The 16052-nt window shown below is 41.8% G+C and overlaps 2 protein-coding genes across 4 annotated transcripts; both read right to left on the bottom strand.

The window, feature by feature from the left end:
* Nucleotides 1-209: 209 nt before the first annotated feature.
* On the bottom strand, nucleotides 210-6912 carry LOC115398654 (leukocyte surface antigen CD53-like). Of its 3 annotated transcripts, XM_030105536.1 has the most exons (9): nucleotides 6766-6845; nucleotides 6511-6586; nucleotides 6222-6343; nucleotides 4593-4781; nucleotides 4440-4514; nucleotides 3940-4050; nucleotides 2985-3092; nucleotides 2809-2892; nucleotides 210-1311 (listed from the first exon to the last, which is right to left on the bottom strand). In XM_030105536.1, the coding sequence occupies exons 3-9, from the start codon at nucleotides 6282-6284 to the stop codon at nucleotides 1243-1245; spliced, it is 699 nt and encodes a 232-aa protein (XP_029961396.1). In that variant the 5' UTR covers nucleotides 6285-6343; nucleotides 6511-6586; nucleotides 6766-6845; the 3' UTR covers nucleotides 210-1242. The 3 variants fall into 3 exon arrangements, with proteins under 3 accessions (XP_029961396.1, XP_029961395.1, XP_029961394.1); XM_030105535.1 differs by lacking the exon at nucleotides 6511-6586 and having other exon boundaries at nucleotides 6222-6313; nucleotides 6766-6912; XM_030105534.1 differs by lacking the exon at nucleotides 6511-6586 and having other exon boundaries at nucleotides 6766-6899.
* Nucleotides 6913-10116: 3204 nt separating this feature from the next.
* On the bottom strand, nucleotides 10117-14578 carry LOC115398671 (VIP36-like protein). Its single transcript, XM_030105568.1, has 8 exons — nucleotides 14369-14578; nucleotides 13166-13284; nucleotides 12907-13024; nucleotides 12230-12312; nucleotides 11775-11936; nucleotides 11480-11594; nucleotides 11277-11390; nucleotides 10117-10978 (listed from the first exon to the last, which is right to left on the bottom strand). Exons 1-8 carry the CDS (start codon nucleotides 14568-14570, stop codon nucleotides 10833-10835), a joined length of 1059 nt encoding a protein of 352 aa, XP_029961428.1. The 5' UTR covers nucleotides 14571-14578; the 3' UTR covers nucleotides 10117-10832.
* Between the last annotated feature and the right edge of the window lie 1474 nt (nucleotides 14579-16052).

The raw sequence follows: 16052 nt of genomic DNA, 5'->3' as shown, positions 1-16052 counted from the left end.
AAAAATCAAACTTCACCAAAAAAAAAAAAAAAAAAAAAAAAAAAAAAAGCCTGGATCATTTTTTTTTAACAATTTTAACTTATTTGTTAACAAAAAATGTTTCCTTTTCTGCAGTATCACAGTAATCCATGGATAACTGTCTGTGCACTCAAGAAAATATTAACAGGCTTCTTTTTTAATTACAATTATGTTTGCACAGTCCCTTTACGTGTGTGTGTGTGTGTGTGTGTGTGTGTGTGTGTGTGTGTGTGTGTGTGTGTGTGTGTGTGTGTGTGTGTGTTGTATACCGCTGCTTTTAACACTAAATTTCTGTACTACAGTTAATTTAGCATTATTGAAAGGCACCATAGAGCTGCTTAAAGGTTTTGTTGGTTCCCAAACAGGTGTAGTATATGTTCAATTTAACTTTAATCACACAGCATCGCCACATGATCAACAAGCCTTGGAGTGTAATGCTGGGGGTAAAACCCCCAACGAATTCACACATGAGCATCAGGAGACAGAAAAACAGTATATTCACCTTGAGGAGGAGGAAAGGAAAAAAAACTGTATACAAGAAGAGATTTGAATTACAGAAGAAGCCATGTGTTGAGCAGCAAACAGTAATTAATTTGGTTGTTTGTTTGTAGTGAGGAGGTGAAATCTCACACATTCCTGAGGGAAATCCTGGGTTTAATGCGAGTCTGAATTTTTGATACACAGGAAAAACTTTTTTTTTTCCTTTTGTGATGAGTAGAGATGCACTGACATCAATACCAGTATCGGGTCTGATACTGCGCACGTTCAGAAAAAGATCCCAGATACAACCCAAGACAGAGATCGTCACCACGCAACTCAGAGCCGTGCTACATGCTAAAGAGTTTCAGGGCTCACACGCCAGCAATGCTACATGCTAAAGAGTTTCAGGGCTCACACGCCAGCGATGCTGTATGCTAAACATGGCTGAAGTCTGACTGGTCCGCTCATGAACAGCAGGCTGTAAGCTAAAGGTTAGCACGAGTACTACTGCAGTACTTTAAAGAAATGGTATCCATGCATCCCTGGAGATGATTCTCTCTCAGCCTTCATATTTTTTTTGACAGAATCATGTCAGAATGTATCTCACTGGAATGTCACCTTCATCCTCAGCTTTTCCTTCATCGCCCTCGCTTGTTGACAAATGGCAGCAAACACCCAGGAAAGAGTAAAAAGAATCGTATGCATGGTTGAAGATTTTTCTTCTTCTTTTTTTTTTTTTTGAGGTCACTGGTAGCCCAGTCCTTCTCGGCTGAAGTGGCAAAACAGAGGCACAGTGACGCACAGGCAAAGAAACTGTGGAAGAAGAAGAGGTGGGGAGAAAAACAACACATTGATTTGTGAGATTTTCTGAATGTTTTATGAATATAGCACAAAAAAGGAAAAAGCTAAATTTCTTTTATTCATTTCACCTTTATTTAGCTCCGTATAACAAAATATGCAATTGAATATAGTGTACAATATACTGACATATACTGAAAATAGAGCTTTCAGTCAGTAAAGTATTTGAGGAGCCATTTAACAGAAGGGCCAGAGACTGACGCTGCTTAATTTATTAACTACAGTATAATAATGGGCCGTTTCAGTGGCTTTAGCTGAATCGATGAAGACGCCCGTGTTGTGCTGCTCACAGAATAAACTGGGAATTGCTGTCATTAAGGATCTGGTGCAAAACAACATTAAATAGCAGAGCAATCAGAACGTGGTTAAATCAGTCATTGACAGAGGGACACATTACAGCTTCTAATAAGAGACATAAAATCTCCAAAAAGACAACTTTTCACACTGAACGAATCGACATATTACTGAGAGTGATGTTCTCATCTAACACGAAGGAATCAAGGTCATTTTAGTTAAGGAGCCAGATACAGCCAATATTACGCTCAGGTGAGTCTCACCAATGCCATGATGCCTTTCTGTTTTTTTTCCAGTATTTTCTCGTGAGGGTTTGTCACAACAGATCATCTTCTTCCATCTTTTCCCCTCTTTACTGTATCCTCGTCTGCACGTCCACTCTCAGTGCATCCATGAACCGGTGATGTGCAGATCAATACTCTAACCCCGTCCATGCAAAGGATTGCCTGCAGGCGACTGAGCGCCGTTTCTCTACTATATATTCTTTTATGCGGAGAATCAAACTGCCCAAATATGACCTACTAACAGCACTGAGTTTATTCTTCTGAACATATGAACTAGAGTACATGAGTGCAGTGCTTTGCTAAGGCAAAGATTTCTATTATTGGATATGAATTTATGTTAAATGTATAAATCAGGTGAAAAAACTGGAAGAAAAGATGTTTCGCAGAACAAGAGGACAAGGTGTTGAGAAAGAAAGATTTGTCATGTTGCTCATGATTCTCTCTTGTCTGGCGAGGAAGAGCTTTCCTGACTTGTCTCTGTCACACAGGGTGTGCCCCAGGGCTCTGTTCTTGTTCCCACGCTATTCTTAGCTCATATATGATTTCTTCCACACTATGAGACACTTTTTTCATGCAACGTGTATATATCAGGATATAACATGCTCTTCTCCTCTATATAGTGTCTCCATTCTCATCGTTTCTCCTTCCTACTCTGTTTCTTGCACAAGACTTTCCAACATCAGCTGCTCTTCTAATGTCCTTATTTGTTGTATTTTCATGTAAACAGACACTCAACTCCAACTTTTTCTGTTTTCACTTGAAAACACTGTTGTGGAAATGGGACCATGAAAAATCCTGACTTTTTTTGTCGCTGTGTGAACATAAAAACGAAAACATGGGAGATCTGTATGGAAAAGAATGAAGTGCAGAGTACCTGTATGATGAACATGGTGATGACGCCGGCCCCAGTGCTCAAGTAGTTCCTGGCAAACCAGTCCCTCAGCACGTCCAGACAGCCCTGGAAGGTACAGTCTGTTCGGTTAGCCTTCATTTACACAGAATACTTTACAGAACAAATATTTGTATTCATACAAATGGCATGTCTCCAACCTGTCCCCAGTTGGTTTGTACTGCCGAGTTGCAGGGGTCGTCAACGCAACAGGAGATCGGGACGTTCCCCTTCCAGTCGTCCTCACCGTGAACGCCACAGCATTTAAACTGCACCCAAAAAAAAACACAATAATGAGACGAAGAAGGAACATTTAATGTTATTTAAGTAGAAAGAGGGAGAAGTGTTAAGAACAGTATGGATGAATGGAAAATGGAGAACCGGCCGCGTTGCTCCAGCAGCTTCTGTTTGTGGACGCTGACATTTACAGAGTTTACATAAGAAACATGCAGAGCAACAAGCAAATGGATGGTCTACTTTACACAAAACTAATCACAGTCTGAGTTTGTCAATAGAAACTGGTACACTCTCAGTTTGTACTGCAACTTTTACTGTTTTGATAAATGGGGTTTATGTCGGTCCTGTTTACATGACATTTTCAAAGGAGGCCCATTCACATGACACACACGCATTCACACATATGTGCGTGTGGTTTCATTACGAAAACAACTACCAGCACCAACTTGTGGCCTGGCATGCTAAGACATTTTCAGTGTTTCTGTCGTTTCAAACTCTCATCAGTGAGAACAAAACGAGGCATTTTCACTTGAATCATCATGCAAATTAGACCTTCTGATTTTCTGGCTGAAGAATTGACAAAAAATGGGCAATAAATGAGTGATTCTGGATTCGTTTACCAGGATAACTTCAACTTTTAATATTTAGCTGTTTTTGCAGACGTCCTGGTTCAACCTGTAATGGGTAGTATATAAACACAAAGCTTTGCAAATGTTTGATGGAATGTGGAAAAAAAAAAAAACAAAAAACCACAAAATACTCTCCAAGAACTGTTGGTTCGTCACCCTTCATTTTCTAGTTTTATGCTTTCAGAAGTTCCTTCAGGTTAAGTCAAACTTTCTGTTTTCCATGTTGATGAAATACAGGTCAGGTCCTCACCAGGAAATGAACCGCATCGAAGTCTTCTTTCAGGGTCGTGTTGGCAGATGGACTAGACTGCCTGTAGATCTCCAGGCTGCGCATCAGGTCTCGCTCGAAGTAGGAGTGAATCTGGCGGGGGGGGGTTAGAGTGGACAATACAAACACTACTGTTTGGTTTCATGAGGACACATGCAGGCAGCAGGCCGATGATGAGAACTTTCTAATACCGGTTCCAGGAACATGATAAGGCAGCAGGCTGCTGGTATTGTGGCATATCGAGAGGTCTGTGTCATTATCAGAGTGTTTAAATTGTCTAATTTCACCAAAGCTACTGTCTCCCTAATATACAGTAACTCAGACTGTCATGTTTTCAATGACTTTTTTCACACTGTCCCCCAATTTAAGTTAAAACGAGTGATAACTGATCGTTTCAGAGAAGTTTGACAGAAACAATTTGAATGCTACTCCCGTCTACACAACAAGGCGCGGCAACCGAACAGAGCGGTGGAACATCTCACCTCTCGGCTGTAGACCAGGAAGACGAGGGCCATGGCCAGCTCCACCAGCATGAGGATGAAGAGCAAGATGAAGAACTGCAAACAGGGTTCAAACACCTCCGGTCACCCAGGCTGCACCGCAAAGCACCATGGGAATCCCCGGGCGCTACTCACAGAGATGAGCATGCAGCGGTTCTCCCTCATGCCCCCCAGAATGCCCAGGTAGCACACGCAGGTGACGATGGTGCCCGTGATCACCAGCGTGTTGGCCGGGAAGATGGGCCAGAAGGACGTGACCAGCGAGGCGAACTTGGAGTGCATCATCTGGAACTCGCCGAAGGCCACCACGAAGGCGCCGCACAGCTGAGGAAACAGAGGAGGAGCTCGGTTCACCCTCGAGGAGCCAGACATGCAACTCTGGAGTCAAGATTTCAAAAGGCTGCGACGTGGAACAGGTTTGAGGGACTTTAAAAGACAAAATTATTCCGTTTGACCAAAACATTGAAGTAGATTTGTTCATCTAATTTGCATATCATGATGTCTCAAAAGGGCAACTATGTTTACTTACTTTTTTTGCAAAATTGAGTGTTAAACTGAATGTGTGTATATATGAATATATATATATATATATATATATATATATATATATATATATATATATATATATATATATATATATATTTTTTTTTTTTTTTTTCCAGATTTAAAGTTGAACTTTTAACATACCAAAACACATTTTGAACATTTCAAATTGAACTTTAAACATAGAAAGTGAACTGTGAACTTATAAAGTTATTTTGTTTTGACATAAAAATTCAATTTTAAACATAAAATTACACATAAGAAGTGAAGTTTAACTTGAAATTGATCAGCAAATTAAATCTTAAAATAAAAATAAAAACAATGTTAATAATAATAACAACAATAATAATAATAATAGAATAATAATAATAATAATACATCTTTTTTGATATTTAGAAAATAATTAAGTTTAAAAAAAAGTAATAGAGGAATCTGTTGCTGAACCAGTGAGCGTATGTTTTATTTCTTATGAAGATCCTGATGTTATCCAACAAAACAAAGCTCGTGGGTCAGTGGGTTCATTTGCAGTCTGCTCAATTTTCTGCGGAAGTTTCAGGACTGATGTGCGACTCAAGAAGAAGAGCAGCAGGAGAGGAAGACAGTCTAAGACGATACTGTGGCGCCCTCTGCTGGTTCTACATAGACAGTCACAACACTTCGAATGTTTTGGTTTCTATCCAGGGAAAATAAACCAGACATGCACTGCAAGAACTTGCAAATTCACAGATGAAGAGCCAAAGATAATAAGAACAGTGTTTTCCTCCAGAGTATCATGACTCCAAGTCTAGATTCTCCTGGAAATCGGTAGTTTTAGAGTCGACAGTCACCGTAATCACAATCCGACTTGGTCTGTTCACGCGATATCCATATTCTCCTTTTTTTTTTTTTTTTTTTTTTTTTTACCGTGGGAGCATGTTTGTGTGTTTTCGTTACTGAAACAACCAACAGCACCAACTGGTGTCTCGGCCTGCTCACTACATCAACTTCAGCGATTCTGCTGTTTCCGTGTAAACGGATGATGCTTCTAAAACCTGGCCATGCAAAGGGAAAACTATTTTATGAAAAGTTTTCTTTGATTTGAAACGTTGAAAGAAAACTACTCAAGAAGAAAGGTTGGTAAAAAGGACCAAAGAATCCTGAAATCAGTTCTGAAGCCAAGACTATAAGAATGCCAGGGTGTGAAGGGACCAGCTGGAAGTGAGAGTGGCGTCCAGCACCTACCCAGCAGAGGAAGTGCAGCGCGGTCAGCAGACTCTTCAGGCAGTTCACACAGGAGCGATTCATCCTCCCAGAGAGTCTCCCTCCACTAACACCTGGAAGATCAGAGGGACTTCGTGTTCCACCTGTCAGAAGAGAGAAAGACTGACTCCAGTCGGGCGCCCGGCCGCTGTGGGTGTCGCAGTGTTTACAGCACAGCGCTGTTTGATGTGGAAACACTGAGCCGGGAGCCGCCGTGGACACACCGAGGCTCCTGTTAGTCACTGTGTTCTGCTCTTATCTGCACATTAACCTTCTGCAGCAGCTTCGCTTTCGAAATGTTTCCAGGGAGGTGACAGGATTTTGTCTCCAGAGTTCTTTTCTGCATTCTGTGAATTTTTGAGAAATTCTCCTTAAAGATTGTTTTAATTCCTGCATTTAAAACCATTCATCCTGAGATACTTTGACATGTTGCTCCTTATACTTCATGCAAACACTGACACATTTTAGGCACAATTGAAGTATCAAACTCATCAGATAAAACTGCAGAAAAAGCCTGAAGGCTTACCTGAATTCCACACACCGCCTCCGGTGACGGATGCAGTGAGCAGTTAATCTGGTTCAGTTCCCGACATTCCCGGGGTCGACTGACGACGGACAGGTATGAGGAGGAAGGGAAAACACGAGGGCGGAGGAAAGATGACGGATTCCTCCGTCCGCACCGCGGCGGAGAGGAGGGGCGTCCACACCCGGAGGTGAGGAAGAGCCGCTGACGGAGGGCAGTCTGGGAGCGTCCTCGAGAGCCCCCCCCCCAACCACACTACCACCGATCACCTTCAGATGTTAAGTCTTAAGTCTGGTGTGTTCAGGTAACCTGAGTGTGACATAGCTGCATTTTCAAGTAAGTTCTGGGCAGCTGCCTCGCTCATCCAGGGAAGAGGCAACCCTAAAGCATGATGCTGCCACCACCATGCTTCACAGCAGGACTCACGTTTAACTTGAGTTTAAAGGATAAGTTCGGTTTAAACAGTTTGCACGTTGTTTATAGAAAGATGTAGAACAATATACTCACTCAGAAGGGTTTTCTGATCCGAAAAATGATCCGGGAGAAATTTAGATCCATAGTCAAGCTGCAGACATCCATATACTGTTAGCCAATGGGGCATGTGTGGCGCATGTGTGACGACTGCCCAGTGTCACAAAATACATGCTGTTGCGGTTTTACAGATCTCTGAAGTGAATACGGTGATCTGGAAGTAAGATATTTGCAGTTCAGAGATCTTCTTCTTCTTCTTTGGAGCGGGTGGCGACCAACAACTTAGGTACACAGCGCCACCTACTGTGTCTCTTGGTGAATGTACTTCAGTTTACTTCCGTATCACTGTATTCACTTCAGAGATCTGTAAAACCGCAACAGCAGGTATTTTGCGACACCGGGCTGTGGTGGAGGAGTGGCGTGAGCGGACCATGAGGAAATACTGGTGAAACTAATGAGTTTATGGACGATTAAAGCTGTTTTGGGAGCCGGCGCCACACATGCCCCATTGGTTAACAGTATATGGATGTCTGCAGCTCAACTATGGATCTAAATTTCTCCCGGACCACTTTTCGGATCAGAAAACCCTTCTGAGTGAGTATATTGTTCTACATCCTTCTATAAACAACGTGAAAACTGTTTAAACCAAACTTATCCTTTAAGTCACAATTTAGCCCTGTTATTGGAGTGGGCCACACCAGTGAAATAATGCCAAAATAACCTGTCATTTGAAACCTTTTCTTTATTGCATAGAGTTTATGTGATGAAAATATTTATATTTTCACAAATTAATTACTTTTGAATTATTTAAATGATAAAAACCCTTTATTTCTTCTCAAAACGTCTTCATTTTTAACTCTCAAGATAGTGAATAAATGTATCAAGGTACATTTTTTGGATGGTTTTCTGTAATATAAATAGACAAAACAAAACCACACTTCACACATGAAAAAAAATCAACCGTTTATTCAGACAGATTTACATCCTTAGCAATACCTCTAAACTTTATTTAATTTAAAACCAATAGAACTGATATTGGCTCATATTTAGTTTTACAATAACAAAACGTTTAACACCAACAAAAAGATCAAATGGAGCATCTACCCAGACAGAAAGAAAATCAAGAAATGTGGAAAAGACTATCTGCAAGCCTTCAAGAGGATTTAAAGACTATCGCAGGTCGAAGTGCCTTTAATTATCTAAATGTACGAGAATCTTCAAGAAAACCGTAAATCAGTTGAACTCATACAGAACTGAAAGAAATCTCTTTATTATCTTGTTTTCTAGTGAGAAAGTACCTCTATCTATTACTAACTGGTAACTTTAGCCTGTTTAATACGAGTACTGAAGGTCAGATGCAGTATTATTGGTCTTTCTCCATTTAAAAATGTTACAGCAGATTCTCACTGAACTTTTGGCTTTTGCTATTTTTGTCTACAAAAATACAAAATGTTACAGCGAAGAAGGAGAAAGAAGTGTGAAAGTCACTGAGGACAGTCGGGCTGCATACGGCTGTTTCAGTTCACAGTGCTGGAGGAAGAACGTGGAACACAGGATGAGCAGAACCTGAACTAAACATGTTTTCCTCCACTTTGAACTGACAATACAACGCATTACTGATCACAGGGAGGCACTTTAAAGCAGCACTGGAAACTCAAATCCACCCGTCCTTCAAAAATCAGCAAATAAAACTAAAGTAAGTGCTTCAGTTCCCCATAAAGCAAGGTTTGTCTCTTTCCTTCTTTCAGTGCAGCAGAAGTGTAAAGTGATCCACAGGTTGGCTGGTCTTCACAGTGACTGAACAGGCAGCTGCGCTCTCGTTTCTGCAGGCTGAAGCCAAATACAAGGGGGTGACGGAGCTTCAAGACCCGTTTTACGCGACGACGTTTCAAGGCAAAACATCATTTTCACCTTTTCCCCTTCAGGAACATTTCACGTTTTCAAAGACAGAAACACTGGAAACCATGTCGCCGGCAGGCCGGAACACGAGTTGCTGCTGCCGGTTGTTGCTTACGGAGCCCAAGCATTTCCAAGAAGTTACACTCTGGGAGCAGTTTTCAGCGGCTCCGAGCAACGTCGTCAAGAAAAAGACGAAAGTTTTGTGATTTCCCTTGAAGGTGTTGTCGTGTAAAACGGGGCCTCAGGTTGAAAACGCAAACGAAACACAGTTTCATTTATTATCTGAACTGAAATAATTGAGGGATTATCAGATTTCTTTTGGATGAACCCGAGTGGTATAATTGGTATAATTCGCTTCAGCAGTCTCACACTGATTCACTCATTCAGTCTTCCTGAAGGACTCTTTGACACGAGGAACGGACTCACAGCGACGTCAAGAACTCAGACATGGATCAGAAGACGAACTCTGAGCCACGGCGGTGAAGATGAGCTGCTCAACAGCTCATGAGAAGAAGACATGTGGATAACAGATGTCAGAGGACTATCAAGTAGCTTCAGAAGACACATGGGACTTAAATGAGGCTGCAAGTTTGAAACCCATGTTCCAGAAAGTGTACGATTACAGTTCGTTTGTTTTCCACCTGACATGGACCTTTGAAATTATGTAGATTTTCACTATTAATTTTATATTCCATATAAATATATATATATAAATATATATATATATATATATACATATATATATATATATATATATATATATATATATATATATATATATGTATGTACACATACACACACACATATACATATATATGTGTGTGCATTTTTTTTCTCTGCCATTTGTGGCTGAAATTTGTACTTACACTGTTGTTAATTTACTGACAGACGCATTTTGTTGGTTGAAAGATGTCTAATAAGTGTCTTTTCAAATTTAGGCTCTCACCTAGTTTGTATTTGACACGACAGATGTTTAACCGCTGCAATGAGATAATTTCATGTCACACATTCGAAGTAACAGAATCACTTCTTGAATTTCCTGCTTTGCTCACATCGCTCCTGCTGATTTCTGAAGTTTTCAGATCAAGAATTTACATGCGCATACTGATTTTTTTTTTAAATGGGAGCTGTGTCCGTGAGACACGTGGTTATTATTGCTCTTTCAGTGCATTAACACTTGAATTCCCTCTGCGCACGTGGCTTCAGTCTGCAGAACCCCCCCGCCAGCCCAGTAACAAGACGTCAGCATCGACTGGGAGTCGTTTCATTCTATCCTCTCGTGGTGTTGAGAGCGTTTCAGTGCAGAGAGGAACGCCGCGACCCCCCCGTCTGCTTGAGATGAATCTTTCCTTCAGCAGCATTTTTTTCATTTCTCATTCAGAACCCAAAACATTTTAAAGGTGCAGTAAGTAAAATTCCCCGAGTGCCACATCTGTGCATTAGGTGGCAGCAGTGAGCGACTGTATTAACTTCAGTTTAATGACATTAATAAAAAGATTCAGCATCTGTTGTGTTTACACTCCTTCGTCCCAGGACTGTTTTCTAGTTGATTCTAAAGTAAAGATTCTCACATACTGTACCTTTAAATCTGGCTCTTTTGTTCATCATCTCGTCCATGATGTCGTTTGATCGGTTCGTTTGTAAAGCCATGAGAAGTCCGTGCACTGTCCCGATGTGAGGAACCTCCGTACGCTCTCCCGTCAGTAGAAGCGCTTGCGTTTATTTTCCTTGTAGCGGCCGTAGAGCACGATCGCCACCACGACCAGCACGACCAGGCCCAGCACCGAGAAGATGAAGAGGAAGAAGAGGTGGATGATGCTCCGCCCCCCCTCATCCTCAACTTTCACTGAAGAGAGACAAGAGCAGAAATCAGGGGTGGCTCACAGTTCTGTGGAAGATTTCAATACACTTAGGCTCCGTTTAACATTTTCAAGTGGAAACGGAAAACCGTCGTAGCATTTTGGGCGTCTGTTTCCACGTCTTCACCTTCAAATGCTCGACTGGATCCCAATTTATCAGCGATTCCGGGAGAAACCTGTGCACTTCCATGTGTTATTTCTTGATATGTGCTCGGGTTTACTGTGCTCTGCTGCAGATGGATGTTTCCTTGCTGAGCGCCGTATGGAGTCATCCACAGCCTTTACCTTGAAACTGTGTCATGTCCACTCTGGGGACTCGGACGTTGTCCTCCTCCTCCTCCTGCGGAGTCCTCTGCACCTCCAGCTGGTACAGCTTCAGGGACACGAGGTCGTGGTTGTCTGGACCAACAAGGCGTTAATCAACACCTGGCGCCACGGATCACACGTTCCTTCCATCTCATCGAACCGTGGCGTGGGTCTTTTCATACCTGACAGGTCTCCGGTGGCTGAAGTCACGCCAAAGAAGTAACCTCTGGGCAGATACAGGCCGGAGATGTCCACACACTCCTTCCACTCCTGCTTCCCGTCCACGTCCACCATCAGCTGAGGAGACGAGGACGGCAGAGACAACAAGGAAGGAAAACACTCACTTTTACAAAGGTGTGAACAAAGTATGAGACTGAATCTAAAGCGTGTTTGAATATTATTACTGTGGTATTACACTATATACTGATGTCTTCCACCTATCCTGCTTAAATACACTGAATCAAACGTGGATCGTACCGTCAGTCGGTTTTTCTCGTATCTGACGAGGATGAACGTGTCGTAGACGGCGTTGCGCACCATAGCCGAGCATCCCCCGAGCTCGCTGGGCCGCCCGTCGCGCTCGTGGTCGTACTCCACGCTGCCATTTCCCAGCATTACCGACACGTAAGGGAAAGTCCTCTGAGGAGAAGACAGAGCAGTCTGGTCAGCAGTTTGACTTCAGTCCACCGACGAGCCACCAGACGGACGGGATGATCCGATCGCCCGGATGAGGAGATGTTCAGCTGCGTTCATGCAGCAGCAGTGACTTGAGATGTGGCACATTCTGAATTCTGCACATTCACAAGGCATTGAGAGAAATATAAAACAACCTCAAAGTATTTCTACTGGACTGCTCTGGACGCCTCAAACATTCTGTTTTCACCTCAACTCTAACCCCACTTAGTGGAATTGAAACAGAAAGCATCTCTCACATCGTGGGTCTTGTCAGCGTTGGGATACGTGTCCACAAATATCCCGAGGCCAGTGAACTTGTTGATGTTTCCAAACGCAGGGCCTGCAACAAACATTGAGAAAGATAAGAGAGACGAGGTTAATATGACACTGAGAGGCCGACAGGGGAGCGGAAATTTTTCTGCCCCGTTTTACACGATAACGTTTCAGGTCAAAACACCGTTTATGTTTCAGAGAAGTTTCACATGTATACAGCAACATTTTGGAAAAGTTCCACCTAATTGAAAAGACGTATTTCCAGAGGCTCCGAGCACCGCATGTCATGTAAACGCACAACTAAACTACGACAGTTTTCAGTCTTCACTTGAGAATCCACTGTAAACAGGACATTTGAAACTGTGGCATGTGTTTTTTTTTTTTAGTCTTCAGTGACAGTTGACCTGCTTTCATGCAGCTGGGACCTGGGAAGGTTCTCCCACTTGGGAGTTTTCACATCAAAACAGGAAACAAGTCAGCCACAGCAAAATGTGCACAAAAATGACAAACAGCGCTCTCAACATTTATATAGATAAAATGAAGCGAGTCATGTACACGGGTGGAGTTTCTACACACAAAGAGAAAAACAACCACTCTGTCCTTCTTTAAATCGCTCCTTCACAACAGTGAAAAGGGCATTTAAATAATTTTATGCTCTTACCGTTCTGCATGCGCTCTTTAGTTAACCAGAAGGCCATTCCGTCCCCGTTAAAATTCTTCTTTCCCTGGCCGTGGATTTTAAAATGCAACTTGAGCTCCCAGTCTTGCACAAATAACGGCTGGAAAAAGAGCAAAATAAGACAGACTGGACTCACTTCATTTTAAATGATGTAAACATTATCATCAAAACAATTCCCAAAACGCTCACAAAATGCACCTTTCCCCACGAATATCAGTCCCGCTGAAAAGAAGCTGCTCACCACTCGACTCCACACGGCTCCCTGTCTGCTCTGCATGTCTGGGGTCAGCCTCACGTAGTCCCCCGTCACCATGGCCGTGCCCATCAGGTCCCAGTGCGAAGAAGCAGAGAAGCCCAGACCTGGAACACAGTGGGTGGGTTGACATGGGTCTTTTAATTCCGAATAAAAGTTAATTCCGCTTTTAAAGAGAAGAAGAAAATGAAGTAGAAGAAGAAGAAGAAGAAGATGGTGAAGAGACTTCATTTGTCTCACCACGGGGAAATTTACCATTACAGAGGCTCATAGAACACAAAACAGTGAGGAAATGTGCAAATAAAGAATAAGTAATAGAGCAAATCTTAATAAGAATGATAATAGAATAATAGAAATCTAAAAAAAAGAAAAGACCTAACTTTATACAGAACATAAATCTAAAACATAACAGGAGCTTTAATATATATAAAAATATGTACACGCACGTTTTAGTGCAGCAGAATGAGCGTATAATGAAGTGTCCATGATTGATTATGGGGGTCATTAAGTGGCCACGATTGCAGGATATTATCTCCAGATTTATTGCAATATTGGCACGTTAATTCAAAGCTAATTGGAGTAACATCATGAAAACATTTTTGTCGGTTTATCCTGCAAACGTTCAAGTATTGTTCAAACTTTAATAACTAAGCTTGGAGTTTAAATATTATGTATTTTTTAATTGTCATTGCAAACAGTCTTGTTAAAAAAACGTGTCACGTTCTGTTTCATTTTATTTTAGATGTAGATATATTACAAACATCACTAACGCCAGCCTTCATTATGAGATTTATTTACAGATTACGTTTTTTTTATTGAAGTAATTTCTGTTCGATCTACCAAAATCCTTTGCAAACATTCACTTAATGTATACTTCTCGTGACAGGATTCGTCTCACTGCTACTCCCCTTACAGTTTTGTTCTCAGTAAAAACAGGATTAGTTCAATAATTAACATTATTCCTAGAATTAGTGAGCTAGAACTGACAGCAGATCTGAAAATGTTGACAGTTTTAAAAAAAGGAGCGCAAAGTTCCGTCTGACTCAGCTATTATCCCCAGATTGTGTCTTAGATGTCAGCTATTCCTCTGACAATGATGTCAAAGTAGGTGAGATGTGTTGATTTAGTGAAGAATTGGACTTTTGAGAGGAAGCTGAGGGGAAACGTGTGCTAATCGTGGGTTGACCTCACCTCGGTACGGCTTCACCAGAGAGTATTCCCGCTTTAAAAACTCCTCCTGGAAGAGCTCCTCGTCCCCCAGAGCAGCGCTCAACAGCCCGCACACCACTGCCAACACACATGTCCAGTCACGGAGGGGCATAAAGCCGAACATCGAGAGAAAACCACCAAAACTACCCCGATTTAGACGGGAGACTGCGGCGCGGGCGGCCATCTTTAACGCTCCCACTACACACTGGTCACGTGGGCATTGGACAAGCGGCGATCACGTGGTGCTCGGCTGGTCACGTGGTTAGAGACCGTCGATAGATAGATAGATAGATAGATAGATAGATAGATAGATAGATAGATAGATAGATAGATAGATTGGAACAATATTTTTAAAAGAATAAATCTATATTCACACTGTTAAATAGATTTTTTTTAAAAATAGAAGTCTATGGTGATCAATCAATCAATCAAACTTTATTTCTATAGCACTTTTCATGTTCATAAAAAAATAGAAGCAGCACAAAGGGCTAAACATTCAAATCAGCATAAAAACAAAGCTGAATTTGCAGAATTTTACAGACCCAAGTACACTGGAACCAAAGAAATATAGGTAAAAATACCAAGTCTGTTTTCACACACACACACACACACACACACACACACACACACACACACACACACACACACACACACACACACACACACACACACACACACACACACACACACACACACACACACACACGGTATTCAAGGTGCAGACTTACAGATCACATTAACAATGATTTTAAACAAAGGTGGTGCTTAGGCTATACAAAAACCCCGGTGAAACAAGTTTTAGAGAAAAGAAATGGGTTCAATAGCTGTGAGACAGTTGTGTTGGAGCAGGGATGGTCATGGTCATGAACTTTGGATAACAAACAAAAGAATAAAATCATGAAACTGAAATGAGTAGTTCTCCTTCACAGACTTCACATATGGCCAGGATGCTCCCTCCTGTTGGAGGGAGGGAGGCCATTCAAGTCTGCAATAGAAGGTTTAATACTGAGTGAGGGCCTTGCAGCTTCTGAGTTTCACAGAATCCAGTGACAGCAGATATTTTGCAGGAACATTCAAGTTCACCATAATCCAAGACAGGAAGGACGGTGGCAGCAAATAAATTTTCTCTGACTGCAAAAGTAAAACATGTCCTGTGGCGATAAAAGAAACTCGATTTCAGTTTTCATTTTTAGGTCAGGTATTCTATGTGAGAGCTAAAGGAAAAGCCAGTTGTCAATCACAATACCAATATTGAATTCCCTCCTAAGCAGAGCACACTTTTTGATTTGGAAGGGGGACAATCTGAGCAAATCGCAGAGGGGTGCAAACCAGAGGCAATAAAATGCTTGTCAAAACAATCGAGCATCGAAGCCTCATCAGATACAGTGGTGTCATTGTAAACAATGCTGGATGGGAGATCACTACGACTCTCATCAGCTGAAATAAATCTAATCACCTTTCAAAATATTTTAGGATTAAATTTTTTTGTGGTTGGCAAGAGAGAGAAATCAGAGTTGGCTCTTCTGAAAAGAAAATTTGGGCAATTTCTGAGTTTCCTGAAAGTGAGCCAATCAGCCTTGGATCCAGTCTTCCTGATCCAGTCTTTAAGAGGAAGAAACCTGCAGAACCAGAGCCAGGCTCAGAGGTGGAGACTTTCTGCTACTCC

The sequence above is a fragment of the Salarias fasciatus genome, chromosome 12, assembly GCF_902148845.1.
Source record: "Salarias fasciatus chromosome 12, fSalaFa1.1, whole genome shotgun sequence".
Lineage (NCBI taxonomy): Eukaryota > Metazoa > Chordata > Actinopteri > Blenniiformes > Blenniidae > Salarias > Salarias fasciatus.
This window is presented reverse-complemented; position numbering and strand designations above follow the sequence as displayed.

Bases quoted from the DNA above. Each gene is read 5' to 3' on its own strand.
- LOC115398671 (XM_030105568.1), bottom strand. From the start codon at position 14,570: ATGGCCGCCCGCGCCGCAGTCTCCCGTCTAAATCGGGGTAGTTTTGGT. The intron at 12,313-12,906 runs GTAAGAGCATAA...TGTTTGTTGCAG, and splicing joins TAAAGAGCGCATGCAGAACG to GCCCTGCGTTTGGAAACATC. The intron at 11,391-11,479 runs GTATGAAAAGAC...TTGTTGGTCCAG, and splicing joins AGCCACCGGAGACCTGTCAG to ACAACCACGACCTCGTGTCC.
- LOC115398654 (XM_030105535.1), bottom strand. From the start codon at position 6,284: ATGAATCGCTCCTGTGTGAACTGCCTGAAGAGTCTGCTGACCGCGCTG. The intron at 3,093-3,939 runs GTGAGGACCTGA...TTTTGGGTGCAG, and splicing joins TCGATGCGGTTCATTTCCTG to TTTAAATGCTGTGGCGTTCA. The intron at 2,893-2,984 runs GTTGGAGACATG...TGTACCTTCCAG, and splicing joins TACAAACCAACTGGGGACAG to GGCTGTCTGGACGTGCTGAG.